Source organism: Ctenopharyngodon idella, chromosome 2 (assembly GCF_019924925.1).
Source record: "Ctenopharyngodon idella isolate HZGC_01 chromosome 2, HZGC01, whole genome shotgun sequence".
Lineage (NCBI taxonomy): Eukaryota > Metazoa > Chordata > Actinopteri > Cypriniformes > Xenocyprididae > Ctenopharyngodon > Ctenopharyngodon idella.
The window spans coordinates 3513114-3531221 of NC_067221.1; the positions used below are offsets into that span (position 1 = coordinate 3513114).

Genomic DNA, 18108 nt, shown 5'->3' on the forward strand with positions numbered 1-18108 from the left:
TAGATAGATAGATAGATAGATTAAATGAGTTTGAATGAGTTTCAATGGATTAGAAATAGTTCACAGAATGTCAGTTTAATTGAGTCTAATGGGCTTCAGTGTGTTTAAATGTGAATTTTGTCAGTTGGAGTTTGAACAGTCGTGGCTCATCTGAACATTCCATCAGTGAAAGTCAATGGGATTTTTCCAAGTTTTAATAGTCATTTTTAGGAAAACCGTAAGTCCGATCAGTTAGAAAAGATAAAGCACACTAAGTCAGAACAGTCTGAAGGTTTGAGCCGAATTTGGTAGTTCTAGCTTTAAAGCTCTAGGAGGAGTTAAAGTCAGAAATGTTATTCTCAGAAAAATAAGTTTAAACAGCATTTCAGTAAAGCTGGGCACACATTTAACGACTAGCTAAAACATCCTAAGACTGAGCTCAACACACAGCGATTGTTTCCTGCGACTGAAGCAGATTTAAATACTTACACACGGAATCTGAACACCGACTGTAATCGCCGACTGAACGCAACTGGCTCTGACTGGACGCGTTTGAGCGCGATCAGTCATAAGTATCAACTTACATTCATAATCGGCCTTACAATCGTTAAAGTCGGCATGAAATCAAAATTGACAACTCTTATTTTTTTATGGAATATTGTAGTATTTATTATCAATAATTTATCCGTGCACTTAATTATTTTTTTGAAATTCATGTGCCCTCGTAATCTTTAATCAAAAACATTAACCTGCTCTCCCCCTCAAAACGACTCATCGTCTCTTCCTGTCACATGCTATAATGGCGGACACACACCGTCAGTCAGTCTCTCTCTCGCTGTTTAGTGCCGTTGATCGTCCTCGTCATCCTCAATAAATAAGGTTCTTACAGTAATGTGAGGGTGCTCGCAGTGAGTCCGGTGGAGAGAAATTCCCAAACAGGCATTCAGATCTGCCTCCATTTTATTAGCAACGCCCAACTTCCAATGATCCAATCAATTCCCGAAGTAAGAAATCAAGTACCGCCCTCTCATTTCAGATGCCGTTTCACTCAGATAGACGTCACAGTAGAGAAGAAAAGACAATCGCAACTTCCGCTTCATGCCGACTTTAAGTGTGTCCCCGGCTTAAGTTGGCTTTTCCAAGCCCAAGCTTTACTCACCCTCAAGCCATCCTAGGTGTATATGACTTTCTTCTTTCTGATGAACATAATCAAAGAAATATTAATATCCTGACGCATCCGAGCTTTATAATGGCAGTGAACAGGATCAATGAGTATAAGCTGAAGATCCACATCCATCCATCATAAACGTACTCCACACGGCTCCAGGACAGGGTGACCAGACGTCCCCGTTTTCCAGGGACAGTCCTGGTTTTTCATGTTCTCTCCCCGACTGGAGCTGTCCCCGGAAATGTCCTTGTTTTACAGCTCGTTCAAAACAACCCGCAAATGCATTGCAAAAAAGCCCGACCAACCAGCATACAGCAGCCTGTTGGTTATCGGAGCAATCGTGTAGTGATTATATTCACCAATAGAGGGGGCTGTGCAGCTACACTGCTATTGGTCGCACGCGCGCCGCTACTTCATGAAGAACGTAACCTGGACCAGAGCAGAGCGTCATTATTATCAATTATAAAAAACAACAACATCGTTAACGGTTTCAGTGTAGTAACATACTAACTATTCATGTTAAATTAAAGTAACACTGTTTGTTTGTGTTTTATAACAGGGCCTCAACAGGGTGCGGGATTGTTTTGCACAATTTTAAACGTCTCTAAAAGTTCTGCAGTCACAACGCATCATTTCCACACACATCTGAACTATAACTTGTTTAATTATTGATATTTTTTACACAAACGCATCGTTTCGCTTCAGAAGGCCTTTATTAACCCCCTGGAGCCGTGTGGAGCACATATTTATGATGGATGGATGTGGATGGAGACACTTTCTTCAGCTCATACTCATTGATCCCGTTCACTGCCATTATAAAGCTCAGATGCGTCAGGATATTTATTAATATTTCTTTGATTATGTTCATCAGTAAGAAGAAAGTCATATACACCTAGGATGGCTTGAGGGTGAGTAAAGCTTGGGCTAATTTTCATTTGAAAGTGAACTAATCCTTTAACTAAAACCATTTCTGAATCTTTCTTCAGATGGAGATGCAGCGCTACAAATGATGTGACTTGTGCCCTGTTGACTTAAAATAAATTAAACAGTAAATACAGTATAATGATACTAACTGTAGTTTCTCCAGCTTGAATTGTGGGTTCATCAGTAGATCACTGAGGTTTTTCACTCCAGAGTCTCCAAGTTCATTCCTCCACAGGTTCAGCTCTCTCAGGTGTGACGGGTTTGATTTCAGAGCTGAAGTCAGGATGACACACCGTTTCTCTGTAATACTGCATCCATACAGACTGAAGACAGAAAGAGAAAATGACTCAAATCCATGTTCAGTTCATGTGTGAGTTAAATGAATCATGAATAAATGTCATACAGTCACTAATAAACCAGCAAAAACATGGAAACTTAATGATATAAACGAACAAACCAAGACAGGAGCATTTGAGGATACTAGTTACAATCCAAGTCTGGATCCGTCCTCACTCAAAAAAATAAGTGAATTTATCACTCTTAATTGAATATATAGGATCAATATAAAAACAATAGAAAATTAACATTTAAATGGACTATTTTCATTATTAATGTAAGAAAATTTGGTACATGAATCGATTAATTTGTCATTTGAGTGTAATTTACAATCTCTAAATACACATTTTGTTTAATAAAAGAAGATTTAGTGAAAAGTACCATTAGTCCAGTATAAATGTAACATTTCAGAATAATCTATTTGTGTAACAGTTTTGTTGTGTTTTATTATCACGGTGTTGCTGTCTGTGTGTGTTCCCTAGTTAGTGTTCTTGGTTGTTAATTAGTTCCTGCAGCTGTTCTGTTTTACCTTGATTACTCTGTCTGTGTATTTAAACTCTTAGTTCTGTCTGTTCATTGTTCTGTCGTTCATGTTGAAGTGGTTGTGTTTTATCTCTCCTACATGTTAGATTTGTGATTAAAGACAGTGTTATTGTATTCTCCATCGTCGTGAGCTTCATTACAACCAGACATTCATGACAATTTCTTACACTGTTTTTTAGTCTGTTCTCACTTCTGTCTTGTTTCACAGCAAAGATTTGTCAGATTCCAGAATATGAAACTATTTTAAACCCACAAAGTTTAAAATGCTTTAAAGTTTAATGCTCTTTTTACTGATACACAAACCCATTAACTAAAACCATTTCTGAATCTTTCTTCAGATGGAGATGCAGCGCTACAAATGATGTGACTTGTGCCCTGTTGTCTTAAAATAAACTAAACAGTAAATACAGTATAATGATACTAACTGTAGTTTCTCCAGCTTGAATTGTGGGTTCATCAGTAGATCACTGAGGTTTTTCACTCCAGAGTCTCCTAGTTTATCCCAGCTCAGGTTCAGCTCTCTCAGGTGTGACGGGTTTGATTTCAGAGCTGAAGTCAGGATGACACACTGTTCCTCTGTAATACTGCAATCATACAGACTGAAGACAGAAAGAGAAAATGACTCAAATCCATGTTCAGTTCATGTGTGAGTTAAATGAATCATGAATAAATGTCATACAGTCACTAGTAAACCAGCAAAAACATGGAAACTTAATGATATAAACGAACAAACCAAGACAGGAGCATTTGAGGATACTAGTTACAATCCAAGTCTGGATCCGTCCTCACTCCCAAAAATAAGTGAATTTATCACTGTAGATTAATATATGGGATCAATATAAAAACAATAGAAAATTAACATTTAATTGGACTATTTTCATTATTAATGTAAGAAAATTTGGTACATGAATCGATTATTTAGTCATTAGAGTGTAATTTACAATCTCTAAATACACATTTTGTTTAATAAAAGAAGATTTAGTGAAAAGTACCATTAGTCCAGTATAAATGTAACATTTCAGAATAATCTATTTGTGTAACAGTTTTGTTGTGTTTTATTATCATGGTGTTGCTGTCTGTGTGTGTTCCCTAGTTAGTGTTCTTGGTTGTTAATTAGTTCCTGCAGCTGTTCTGTTTTACCTTGATTACTCTGTCTGTGTATTTAAACTCTTAGTTCTGTCTGTTCATTGTTCTGTCGTTTATGTTGAAGTGGTTGTGTTTTATCTCTCCTACATGTTAGATTTGTGATTAAAGACAGTGTTATTGTATTCTCCATCGTCGTGAGCTTCATTACAACCAGCCATTCATGACAATTTGTTACACTGTTTTTTAGTCTGTTCTCACTTCTGTCTTGTTTCACAGCAAAGATTTGTCAGATTCCAGCATATGAAACTATTTTACAGCCACAAAGTTTAAAATGCTTCAAAGTTTAATGCTCTTTTTACTGATACACATACAAACCTGTTAACTAATACCATTTCTGAATCTTTCTTCAGATGGAGATGCAGCGCTACAAATGATGTGACTTGTGCCCTGTTGTCTTAAAATAAACTAAACAGTAAATACAGTATAATGATACTAACTGTAGTTTCTCCAGCTTGAATTGTGGGTTCATCAGTAGATCACTGAGGTTTTTCACTCCAGAGTCTCCTAGTTTATCCCAGCTCAGGTTCAGCTCTCTCAGGTGTGACGGGTTTGATTTCAGAGCTGAAGTCAGGATGACACACTGTTCCTCTGTAATACTGCAATCATACAGACTGAAGACAGAAAGAGAAAATGACTCAAATCCATGTTCAGTTCATGTGTGAGTTAAATGAATCATGAATAAATGTCATACAGTCACTAGTAAACCAGCAAAAACATGGAAACTTAATGATATAAACGAACAAACCAAGACAGGAGCATTTGAGGATACTAGTTACAATCCAAGTCTGGATCCGTCCTCACTCCCAAAAATAAGTGAATTTATCACTGTAGATTAATATATGGGATCAATATAAAAACAATAGAAAATTAACATTTAATTGGACTATTTTCATTATTAATGTAAGAAAATTTGGTACATGAATCGATTATTTAGTCATTAGAGTGTAATTTACAATCTCTAAATACACATTTTGTTTAATAAAAGAAGATTTAGTGAAAAGTACCATTAGTCCAGTATAAATGTAACATTTCAGAATAATCTATTTGTGTAACAGTTTTGTTGTGTTTTATTATCATGGTGTTGCTGTCTGTGTGTGTTCCCTAGTTAGTGTTCTTGGTTGTTAATTAGTTCCTGCAGCTGTTCTGTTTTACCTTGATTACTCTGTCTGTGTATTTAAACTCTTAGTTCTGTCTGTTCATTGTTCTGTCGTTTATGTTGAAGTGGTTGTGTTTTATCTCTCCTACATGTTAGATTTGTGATTAAAGACAGTGTTATTGTATTCTCCATCGTCGTGAGCTTCATTACAACCAGCCATTCATGACAATTTGTTACACTGTTTTTTAGTCTGTTCTCACTTCTGTCTTGTTTCACAGCAAAGATTTGTCAGATTCCAGCATATGAAACTATTTTACAGCCACAAAGTTTAAAATGCTTCAAAGTTTAATGCTCTTTTTACTGATACACATACAAACCTGTTAACTAATACCATTTCTGAATCTTTCTTCAGATGGAGATGCAGCGCTACAAATGATGTGACTTGTGCCCTGTTGACTTAAAATAAATTAAACAGTAAATACAGTATAATGATACTAACTGTAGTTTCTCCAGCTTGAATTGTGGGTTCATCAGCAGATCACTGAGGTTTTTCACTCCAGAGTCTCCTAGTTCATTCCCGCTCAGGTTCAGCTCTCTCAGGTGTGACGGGTTTGATTTCAGAGCTGAAGTCAGGATGACACACTGTTTCTCTGTAATACTGCATTCATACAGACTGAAGACAGAAAGAGAAAAGACAATGACTCAGATCTATGATGATCAACTAACATGTTTAGCTTCATCCAACAGACTTTTGCTGACAAATAAACAGGGATATCCAGGTGCAGGTAACATGGAGAAAGACGACACATTGTTCATTTAAATATACTACGACATTGTAACAATACAAAGGTTGAAATCATCAATCTATTAATGTTAGTTTACACATTCATTTCATCTCATCTTTAAGGTTGTTTCGTGTCAATGTCACTCTTGGTTTGATCACTGGGACAAATGTGTTTATGTCGGTTGTTTTCAGACACATTGTCGACTCACTAACACTTTACAATAATCTTTCATTTGTTCACATTAACTACATTAGTTAACATGAACCAATGATGGACAATACTAGTACAGCATTTAATAACCTTAATGTAAGTTTCAACATTTACTAATACAGTTTTAAATACAAAAGTTTTCTGTTAACATTAGTTAATCCACTGTGAACGAACATGAACAATGAATAATTGTATAAACGAACATTAACAGATTAAGGAATGAAAGTATTTCCTGAAGCAGAAGACAATCAAACAAGTTTTGGAAAAGGTTCATCTGCTTTAGTGCTGCACCGTGAGGCAGTGTCACGTCTGTTCTGGGTTTAGTTTAGTTTATGTTTTCATGTCTTTTATTTTGTATAATTCTCTCAGTCTTGCTCCTCATGTGATCTTGTCATGTGCTCCCCCTGTTCATGTGTCATGTTCTGATTGGTTCCTTGTTTCATGTGACACGTTTTCATTGGTTCATTGTGTTCAGGTGTTTCTTGTTTGTTCATTAGTGTCTGTGTGTATATATAGCCCTCATGTTATCATTGTCTTTAGTCTGTCTTTGTTCCCTGTAACTGCTGTTGGTGAGGTTTATGTTCATGTTCCTTAGTTTCCAAGTGTTTTTTTGTTATTTTAATTTTTGTTCATGTTTATTTGAATAAAGTAGTGGTGGAGAAATGAAGCTTCATGAAGCTTTCCAGCCAGATGTGTTGAAAATGTGTATTACATGGTTCATGAAACATTAACATACACAAATAAATAAATAAATAATTAGTTCTGTGAAGTATTTATGTTCAGTGTTGTTTTATAATGTTTCATAATTTTGTAACTGGGCAATGCTGTTGTTGAACATATGAGAAAAAACAAAGTTTTTTGAACCGGATAAAAAGGTGAAAGTGATTAAGGTGGACTGGACAGAGAGAAGTGGAAGTGCTTGTGTAACACGAGAGGGAAAAAACACATTGTTCCGCCAAAAATGAACACCTTCTCGAAGCACTTCACTCAAACGAGGCTTCGAACGTCACCGGTGACGTCATTTCACTAAAACAATACAAGCCTCGATACGGAGCTCCGGCGGGAAGAACCTGATGTTCTCGACACAAGCTTCGAAGCCTCGATATCAGGAGTAACATCACTAGAATAAAGCTGCACTTGTGTTCAGTCAACTTGCCTTCAGTGGATCTTATTACAGGCAGATTCTGATCACAGATTTTTAAAATGCACTTGTTCAAAAGTTACAGTAAATGCTGCACCAAAATTAGACATTTTACATTTTGTGAAATACAAACATTAAACTGAAAGCAGTTATGAACAGTTCTGATGTCACAAAAAAACTTTGTTACACACCAGCAATCAGTAAACATGATCACATTCAGCAGTCGTGTTCAAAAAGAGCATCAATATATACACACTTATATTTAATTTACACAGAATTAACCTGTGAAAGTTAGGAAAGACATCTCTGTGTTTATAGAGCAGCTGTTTTTTCAATCACTTATTTGAAGAGTTTTCTAAGCTCTGGAAGAAAACCATTGATCTCCCTCTACAGTAACTGAAATAATTAAATTATTAATTAAATATTTAAAGCTTGATGTCACATTTAAATTGTTTATAATTTCCTGTTTAATTGTATTTCTTTACATTGTTGTGGCTGAGAAAAAACTGTATTGACTCAAATACGTGAGGAAATATTATTATCAGCTTCAGTCATATTACATTTAAAAGTAATGTAATGTTTTAAATAAATGAACAATACTCACGTCAGTGTTTTGAGTCGACAGTGTTTATCCTGCAGTAGAGCAGCGATCTGATTCACTCGTGCGTCTCCTAGTTCATGTTGAATCAGATTCAGCTCTCTCAGGAGTAACGGGTTTTTACCCACAACTCTCTCCACATACTGACAGGCTTCATCTGCAGCAGCACTCAAAAACCTGCAGAAGAGTCAGTTCAGTTCTCAACTAAATGTCTGTTGCATTACAAACATAATTGATAAGATAAAAAACTTAATTATTGTTCTGAAGACAAGCTCTAGTTAGTTATTTAGATTTAACACTTTTCTTTGAACATTTAAATACACAAATAAATATATAAATACTTGAAAACAAAGTCTGATAGTCAGAGATATTTAAAAAAGAAACTCGAGCGACACTCAGTCCTAAAGCAAACTCATAAGAACAAAAACGTCCCACAGAGCAGAAGGGCAAAAGCTCACTAGATCATGATTTTCAGTATGAATACAGAGTGTGAAATTAAGGCCTCAAGATCTTTCTGGCTTTTAAGCTGGAGTCTCATAAGCCTCATTCAGACTGTCAGTCCAAATCCAATTTTTGCACATATCCGATTGAAATCTGATAAGATTTAGCAAGTCTGAATAGGGATGCACTGTATACCGGTACTGTGAAAATACCATGAAAATATCATGATTTTGCTCATTTCGGTATATGCTGCTGTTCTGAAGGTCACCGCTAGGTGGCAGTGTGCTGCACAAACTGACGCGAAACCGGCAAATGTGACAACATAGAGGAACAAAATGGATAAAGCAGTTGATTCTCACTCAACACGCCCAACACTAATTAATAACAAAGAGCACAGAACCCAAGAGACGAAACTCTGATCCTTTTTGGGCAACAGCCACTAGATGGCGCTCCGGTAGCGCGGCCGCCATTATGGGGTGAAAATGCCAACTGGACCATAGAATCCTTCACATCTTACACACCCAAAATCGGCGAATTTCACAACCAAATCAGAAGCGCAATAGAACATTTTTTAAATTAAGTCATCAGTAAATTTTATGGCTCCTACAGTAAATGTTGTTTATTGTCTTATATATGTTTTATTTTACCAGTTGTGGAATCCAACCATTCAACCATCTGTTAGCCTACTTTATTGAGTATTTCCATTTTATGCAACTTTACACATTTATTAGCTAATAGTAAATTAATAATGAATGAATTTAAGATCATCATGTTTGCAGCGAACAATATATTTCAGACCTAGTGGAGTAATAGTAATAATCACTCCACTAGGTCTGAATTGAATATTGTATGTTTTAATGGATCACGCTACAAACATAACGATCTTATAACACATGATGCATTGCTGTGTCCGTTATCGCATAATTCCCACTTTTTTTACTTTAACACACAACATTGCAAAACAAGCTGTTATTTTCTGTTATATATTTATTGTCCAACATTCCCAATTTTTCTGATGCATGTCCTTAATTTAATTTCATATGTTGGTATTAATTCAGTGTTTATAATGCTAATACTTGAACTTCAACGAATTTTAACCCAAACTGACTGCGTTTCTAGAGAGCAAAGGTTTTGTGAAAAAAGTGGAAGACTTAAACACAAAGTCTGTAAAATAAACTGTTAAAAGGATTTGATGATCACTAGTGATAGTATTTTATTCTGTTGTCATCATTCAGGTTGGATTTTAGCTTTAATGTACTTTTTTTTTTTTTTTTTTTTTTAAACAAAGCAGCTGATATTGCCATAGAAGCTAGTGGACCGACTCGACCGACTTTCAAGTCAAAATGGCGGAAACGCAGAGCTGCTGCTGGGCGCTGGTGTTCCAATGGAACGTTCTATTGAGTTTCGCTTCTTGTTAGTGTTTATTCTTTGTTAATAATGACAGCAGTAGACGTATAATTTGGAATTGCTTTGCTTATAAAAATGATGAAGACCCATCAAACCTACACACACGTACATAAGATCATATGGTTTAGATAACATGAAAGCTCCAGCGTGCGTTTGAACCAATGATGTTTATCTCCTAATATTTGCACTTAAGTTTAGCTAGTTCTTACAGAAGTATTCAGGTACAGAAATGCTAGTTACAGAAATTTAATAAAGTAATCAAATGTAAAATAACACTGAATAGTCACTGTTAATACATTAAATACCGTTTAAGGTAAAACAACTCAATTTGGAAGGCGCGAGCTCTATACAGGCGGCTTGTGTGTGCGTTGTTTGTTGGTATAAGCGCAAAGAAACCATCTCTCACAGAGCTGCCAAGTACGTTACTACTGAATGATAAAATCGCTTGGATGTTCAAAATGGGTTTAAAAAAACGTGGGCAAGTGATTTCCATCAGTTGTCCGAAACGCGCACGAGAGTGTTGTATCGCAGGGCGCATATGTACTTAAAGTGCTCTATTTTCGCACACTAATTTTGTACTTAATATACTAAAGATTCTTCATTAGTACTTCTTAAGATAATCTTAAGAACATCTAAGTGTACTCAACTGTGCTATTTTGAAACACCATGAAATATGAACTAAAATGTGCTTTTAATATACTATCTCTGTATTTAAAAAAATGTATTTAGTTAACACTTGTAGTAGACTATGGGTTCAAGTGTGCTATAAGTGGTAACCAATTACTGATTTGATGTGATAATCTGTGTTGATTAATTTACTAATAAACATTTGCGATAATTTCCCGCTTTGTAAACGCACAACCTGCGAGAATGAGAATAATTATGCGCAATACCCGCACCAAAATTTAGACCCTGTATGGTATCGATTTAATACCGATATACCGGTATTAGATTGTGGTACCGTACCGAAGCCAAAATTGTGGTATTGACCCATCCTGAATGGCCAAAAATCACATGAAATGCGATTTTTACAAATCCATTACTAATTACATCATCAATGTTGTATTTAAAATACTTTTCTAATTAATTACTCAATAAGTAACTTACTAATTACTTCTTAAAATCCTTATAAACCTTGACCGGATAGACAATAGAAAGGAAACTCTTAATAATTTAGTCAAACATGGAATAGTTTAGCCTTTTATAGCTTTTTAAAACATTTTAACTTTATTAAAACATAAACTATAATACTTTTATTTACTTTTTAATACTTAAAATTTTTTAGTAACAAATAGGGATGTCAGAAAAATCTAGTAGTCGGTACCGACACCACCAAAAGTGCACAATACTCGATACCAAAGTCGATACCACGGTAAAAATATATAAAAATACAATTAAAACAATGCTATATTTTTTTTTTCCAGGTAGGTCTAATAGTAGTATGTAAAAATACCACAGAAATTGAATAATCAAATATAAAATAACTCTGCATAGTCATAACTGTATAAATTAAATATAGATTAATCCTTATTTAAGCTTTTCTTTTGTTGTTTGATAATGGACGGAGACAATATGCTGTTACACTTGCTGTTCGTATTCACATAACCAACGCGAATATATGCCAAGACGGGCATTTTGACATAACTGTGTGTGTATTTGAACATTTATGTGAGAGCACACTGACTGAAATCCGTCTCTCACAGAGCGAGCACAGTTTTTTCTCTCTAGGACATAGCTTACATTTTACAGTAATGTTCTTGCCTACCTGTGTCAAAAAAAGTGAAGTAATTGGATTATTTCCATTCTGCAAAACAGCCACTCGCTTCTGCCGACATCTTCAGACAGCGTCTACGCAGCCAACTGGAGCGAAGTTGCGAACTCACGCGCAACTGCACTACAGCTAACAATTTTAAAGAGGCAGCGTTCACTTTTACCTTTAGACAACAAATTTAGATTTTAAATTCAATATTGATTTAAACAGAACCATTGAACTAATTTACAGTATGTAACGCAAGTACATTATAAGCAACTGAAATTAAATTACCTAAAAATGAACAGTAATCCCTTACTTTACTTTTTCAGTGGATAAGTAATTTAACTACAGTAACGCATTACACCCAACACTGCTCCAGAATAGCACATATACTGACCCATAATGTCTATTTGACCTGTAGCTTGAACCACAACTAAACTGTGTTGACGGTTATCATCATCATGTCAGAACCTGCAGCATCTGATCTGATCTTGATCATTTTGATGCAACAAATTGTCTAACTTATTGTATGACTAAAATGATATACTTGTTATGACTATTTAGCCTCCATATTTTGTTAGCTTGCATATTTTGTTAATAATGTTCATTATTTCATCCCGTCTCACCTCAGTGTCTTCAGTTGACAGTTTGGATCCTGTAGTAAATCACTGAGCTCCTTCACTCCTGATTGTCCAGGATCATTTCCTGTGAGATCCAGCTCTATCAGGTGTGAAGGGTTTGATCTCAGAGCTGAAGCCAGAGCTTTATAACCTTCTTCTGTTACACTGCAGTTAGAGAGTCTAGAATAGGAATGAAAACATTCAGCTGATTAATCAGTTCAACCTGAACAACAGAAATCCTCAAAGTGAATTTTTTTTTGTCAGGTTTCCCACTCTTTCATGATCACCAGATTCAATGAATTTCAAGGACTTTTTAAATTTATTTTATATCAAGCACCTATCAAATTCACATCCCAGCATATGGAGCGTCATGAAAGACCTCTTACAGTTCTTAACATTTTAACCCTCCTATTGCATTTGCATCCATTTTAACCCAGAAGAGGTTAGAATCATTTGTACATTAATTTTGGAAATATATTAAAACCAGCTGCAGCTTTCTTATCCCTAATATTAACAATCTTTCCACACTTTTGGTTTTCATTTTTTATGAATCATTACTTGAGTAAAAACATTATAATATAGAGAGAATATTGTAAAAAATAATTAATTTTGCAATTGAGTGAAAAAAAATCATATGGATCGTAATTGTCAGAATATATACAATATATTATAGACATAAGCTTGCAATTCTGAGAAAAAAGTTAGAATTGAGAGATATAAATGAGCACTTCTGAGAAAAAAAAATCTGCAATTTGAAAAATTGCAATTTATATATCTCAATTCTGACTTTATAAGACACAATTGTGGCTTTATAATCACGCAATTCTGACTTTTTAACTCGCAATTGTGAATTTAGGGTAGAGTGGGGAGAACGCCCCCTTGGGGGACAACTAACTCTACACAATATGCATAATATTCTTATTAATAAGTAGGGGTGGGTGATATTTACTCACTATAGAGTGAGTAAATAAAGACAGAATTTTCATTTTTGGTTGAACTATCCCTTTAAGGACAAGTCGCAGCATGTGTTGTCTGTCCCTTTAATGCGCGCATCTTATATATTGACACGCATTCAGTTGTCTCTCAACTGTTTACTTTCACTTTACACTTAACCGATGGTGTAAACCTTGTGTGTATTTGACAGTTTTAGCAGAATAAGATGCGAATGATAACTTTTTTCCAGCAAATGCAGTGTTTGACAGGCTTTTAGAGTGTGCGCGCTTCGGGTGTATCCGCTCAGAAAAGAACGTGTCAGACCAGAAAGTGTTTAACCGGCAAGGCTTTAAAACTCATGCAAATAATAAACTTTTGTGATTGTGAATAACTGCAGTGTTCCGTGAGTATAACTCTACTGCTGTGTTAACATGTGATGTGAATGTATGTCACTTTGTACTTCACAGTATGTTGAGACAGAGGCACCAGGACTGCAACTGACAGAAAGCACTATAGCACGATACAACGATATTTCTTCAAAAGCCGATCGTGGAGACCTTTTAATTGTCCACAATCAAAATGGCACACCCCTATAAGAATGTTCATTTCGGACACAGCAAGTGTCACAGCTGCTCAAATGTCCAAACCCCGCCTAATAACAAGCAAGGGAAAGTACCGCAATGGAAAACACTCGGAAACTGATTGTAAAATAATATTCCAAAACAAATATACTATAGGACTAAGGAGGATCTGTTATAATTTTCACAAAATTTATTTCAAATTTAATTCAAGCACTTTCAAAGACCAATATTTGTTTTCAAGTACTTTCCAGGCCTTGAATTCATGTGTCTGAAATCCAAGTACTTTCAAGGCGCGTGGGAACCCTGATTTTGTTCTTTGTACAAATGTATTGAAAGTTAGTTGCAAAAACTGACAACTGAATATGGAGACAAACAAGAGGAGAAAGAATGAAAGATAATCTCTGCGCATCTTGATGAATTACAGCACAGCCACAGAGGTACACAATAATGTAAGAATGTTTTCTTTCATCTCTGATAGACCACCATCTTCGGTAACACTTTATTTTACAGTACCGTAGTTACACATTACTACATGTACTTCCTATAGTAATAACAGTAAATTATGCATAATTACAAGTAACTAACCCTAAACCAAACCCTAACCCTAACTGTAACTCTAACTCTATAGTAAGTACATGTAATTAATTAATAGTACTCAGTACTTATTTGAGTAATTACAATGTAACTACAGCACTGTAAAATAAAGTGTAACCCCATCTTCTCTTTAATTTAAAAAAAAAAAAATAATAATTATACCTAGCCAAGCTTCATATAAAAGTTTCTTCTTACAGTAAATGCGAACATCACTAAGACTGAAAGAGTATGAGTGGAGGTAAACCTGCACACACTCACACCACCAAATCTCAAAGACACCATCTTGAGCACTGAGCCCATTGCGCTTTTTAAACATTGGACTTTTATTACCAAAATTAATAAGACGGATGATATGGTATACCCACATTGTAACAAATAAATAAAAGATCTTTGGGTTTTTAAACGAATGCTTAGTTCGTAGTTAATTATTATTTTTTAATGAAAAACACAGCAACAATAAAACAAAAACAAACTCACATATATTAAAGTGCCCCTATTATGGCATTTGAAAGGTTCCTATTTTTGTTTTGGAAGTCCCCAACAACAGGTTTAAAATCATGCAAGGTCAAAAAACACATTAATTGTCTTATAATATGCATTTATTTTTACTTTATTTGCTCAACAACTCCCAAATGATTCGCTCAATGATTCATTTTGCCGAACCCCTTGTTTGCGTGACGCTAATCTGCGGTGATTGGTCAGATGACTTCTGCTGGTTAACACGGAGTACAGTATATAGTGCTTGCATCACTTACATTATATTATAATAATAATGATGGTGATCCGCTCTGTTCTAAAAATAAAGACTCAGAGTGGAATTAAGTTGCTTTGTGTTGTTTATGTTAGCGAACCTAGCCCACAGCTCGGTGGTAAACACACAGTCATGGTATATGCGTAAGTGCAATGCAGAAACGTATTGATAAAGCACTGCAGTTGTACACCAACGTATTACTCTATTCTTTATCATAACTCCAAGTAATAACAACAAAAAACATTGGACACATTTCGAGACAATTGCGAGCGAACACATACTGCTGTTAGCTGGTTAGCCGGAGACCTACAAGCTGCACGGAGCGAACACAACACACAACTAGGATAAATACATATTGTACATGCCACAGAGTATGAGGTGACTCTGGCTTGGAATTTGGACGCGGAGACGTCACTGACATGTTCAGATTGAACCACATAAGGGTTTCAGTCCAGTAACGTTAGTCTACTTAGGCCATTGAACTGAAACTCAGAACTGTGTGGATGTAAGACACTGGATTTTAGTCCTTGCTAATCGCATATTTGTATAGAAGAATTTAATGTATTTTTTTACTAGTCTTTTTGTTAGGGGGCAGTTTTGTATCTTGGCTCCTTAAAAACTTAACTAATTTAAATTATTTTCTCTGTGAGAATTATAACTACATTCTTTCCTACAAAACAGTCAGTCTGTCAAATGTGGCAACAATTATTAATCGTACTTACAGCTTAAGATTCGTTTTACAAATGACTCGTTTAATTGATTCAGAGTCTACTCTTACTTTTGAGAGACAATAACTTAATATACGGTGCACTTTCAGATTTAAAACTTTGCAGGATGTTTTCAATCATTTAGAGCTATGTTTCACACTACATAAAAGATAATTTTCAAAAATCCATAATAGGGGCACTTTAAACAAAGAAATGCAACATTTATTAACAAAAGTTCTCTTGCGCTTTTGCCTCTGACAACATCCCGTCAGTCATTGCACCTCACTCTCGGCATTTGACTCCTGTGGCTCAACTTACCTCAGTATCTCCAATTTACAGTTTATATTCTTCAGTCCAGTGCAGAGCAGCTTCAATCCTAAATCCTGCAGATTATTATTGTTCATGTTCAGCTCTTTCAGATTAGTATCTGCTCCAAGAACTGCAGCCAGAGCTGAACAGCTTTTGTCTGTTAAGTTACAGTCATTTAACCTACAAGAGAAATAAATCACATCACAGAATTAGATGGAACACATCAATACATTTTCTACATGCAAATATTAAATATATTTTCCATTATTATTTTTACATAAGTAGCATATATACAGTAAAGAGGCAGAGCTAAAATATGAATACTCCTCAAAAACTAGTATTTCCTGTACAAATTTCCTGGGTAAAATGAAGCATGTGAAAAATATGAAGAATGAAAAATAAAATATTTGTGTTAAGATTTCTAGCTTTTTATAGCTGAGCCTGGTTTCTCCAATGATTTTTTCTATATTTCTTTCACCTGATGGAGTTTGGGTTCTTGCCACTGTTGCCTTTGGCTCACTTCTTTGGGGACACTTAAAGGGGACCTATAATGCCCCTTTCACAAGATGTAATATAAGTCTCTGGTGTCCCCAGAATGTGTCTGTGAAGTTTCAGCTCAAAATACCCCACAGATCATTTATTATAGCTTGTCAAATTTGCCCCTATTTGGGTGTGAGCAAAAACGTGCCTTTTTTGTGTGTGTCCCTTTAGATGCAAATGAGCTGCTGCTTGCAGCCCGCTTTCCAAAAGAAGGCGTTGCTTCAACAGCTCACGCTTCGGTTGCTCAACAACAACAAAGCTTGAGAATTTATGTAAATACTATGTTCTGGAGTTTATGTAAATTTTAGGGTTAGGGATGTCTGAAAAAATACCTGCATTCACATGTATATGTCTTGTTGCAATGAAATCTTTAATGATTTAAGCTAAGATTACTTAAATCTAATCTAAAATTACTACTAAATCTAAAATTACTTAAATTGTATTAGTTATTAATATTTTAAGATTAACATTTACTGGATTAAAACGATTGAGGTTTCTTTGATTACTGGTCAACCGATGGCCGACGCTGATATCTTAGAGAGCAGGGCCAATGGGTGAAATATCATTAATTTAATGATAGTATAAACACATCCATAACAATTGCTGAAATTAAATTTATATTTATTTTACTTAATATTTACTAAATTAGAAATACATATTTTAATTTAGACTAGATAAAAAAAAACAAATTTTTAGAAAACCATCTTAAAATGTGTACATCAAATATGATACAACAGACTTTTGATAAATGTTTATTTGTAAATCTCTCAATCATCTACTTATTGCAGTACAAACACAATTAAAACTAAAGCACTTCTCATAAAACTAAGCATTTAAAATATCAAATTATTGGGAGATACAGAGTACCAACTGATAATATAATTGTACTTTATTTAGCCTGTTATATAAAAATCTCTTGTTTTATATCATAACCTTTCAGAATTATTTTATTTTTTGGCAATATAAATAACATCTGTAACAAAAACAAATACGCAAACATTTTTAAATGTTCTTTTATATTTTGTCTAAATATTTGATAAACTGTCTCCATTAAAAAAATAGATTTTTTCAGACTATTATTTCATATGTCAGGCTTTACTGGGTAAAGTCCCCGATACACTTCAAATGAAATCGAAGTACAAACTGATGTGAATCATTTCGAACAAAATCAGGCCGAACGAATATACTGTATAAAGTGTTATAATATAAACGCGACGTGACTTTGCTGGAGTGCCGAATTACAGAGCTTGTGCAAACAAACATATCCACAAATCCTTGCTAGTTTCTCAGTTTTATTGTGTTTATTTTGTTACTGAGAGGAAAGCGTGCAACATTTGTACATATTCATTAAACCGTCGCTCTCAGCAGTGTGGGTGGTGTCAGATGTTCAATTACAGTATATCGCTGCTCACGTATTTCGAACTTCGTTTTACCCCTAAACGAAGAACGAAAAAGAACTTTGCTTGTATATCAGGGCCTTTAAGTTAATTTTCATGATGGGGAATCACTATAGAATAATGTAGATAAATGCATTTTTCAGATGAGA

The 18108-nt window shown here is 34.9% G+C and overlaps 1 protein-coding gene across 1 annotated transcript in view; it reads right to left on the reverse strand.

The window, feature by feature from the left end:
- Positions 1-18108, reverse strand: part of LOC127522225 (uncharacterized) — an 884749-nt gene that overhangs the window by 652773 nt on the left and 213868 nt on the right. The window contains exons 38-41 of the mRNA XM_051911962.1: positions 5692-5865; positions 4534-4707; positions 3376-3549; positions 2221-2394 (exon numbers count right to left, since the gene is read on the reverse strand). Of these exons, the coding sequence (XP_051767922.1) occupies positions 2221-2394; positions 3376-3549; positions 4534-4707; positions 5692-5865 (696 nt within the window). The remainder of the gene's footprint in view (positions 1-2220; positions 2395-3375; positions 3550-4533; positions 4708-5691; positions 5866-18108) is intronic.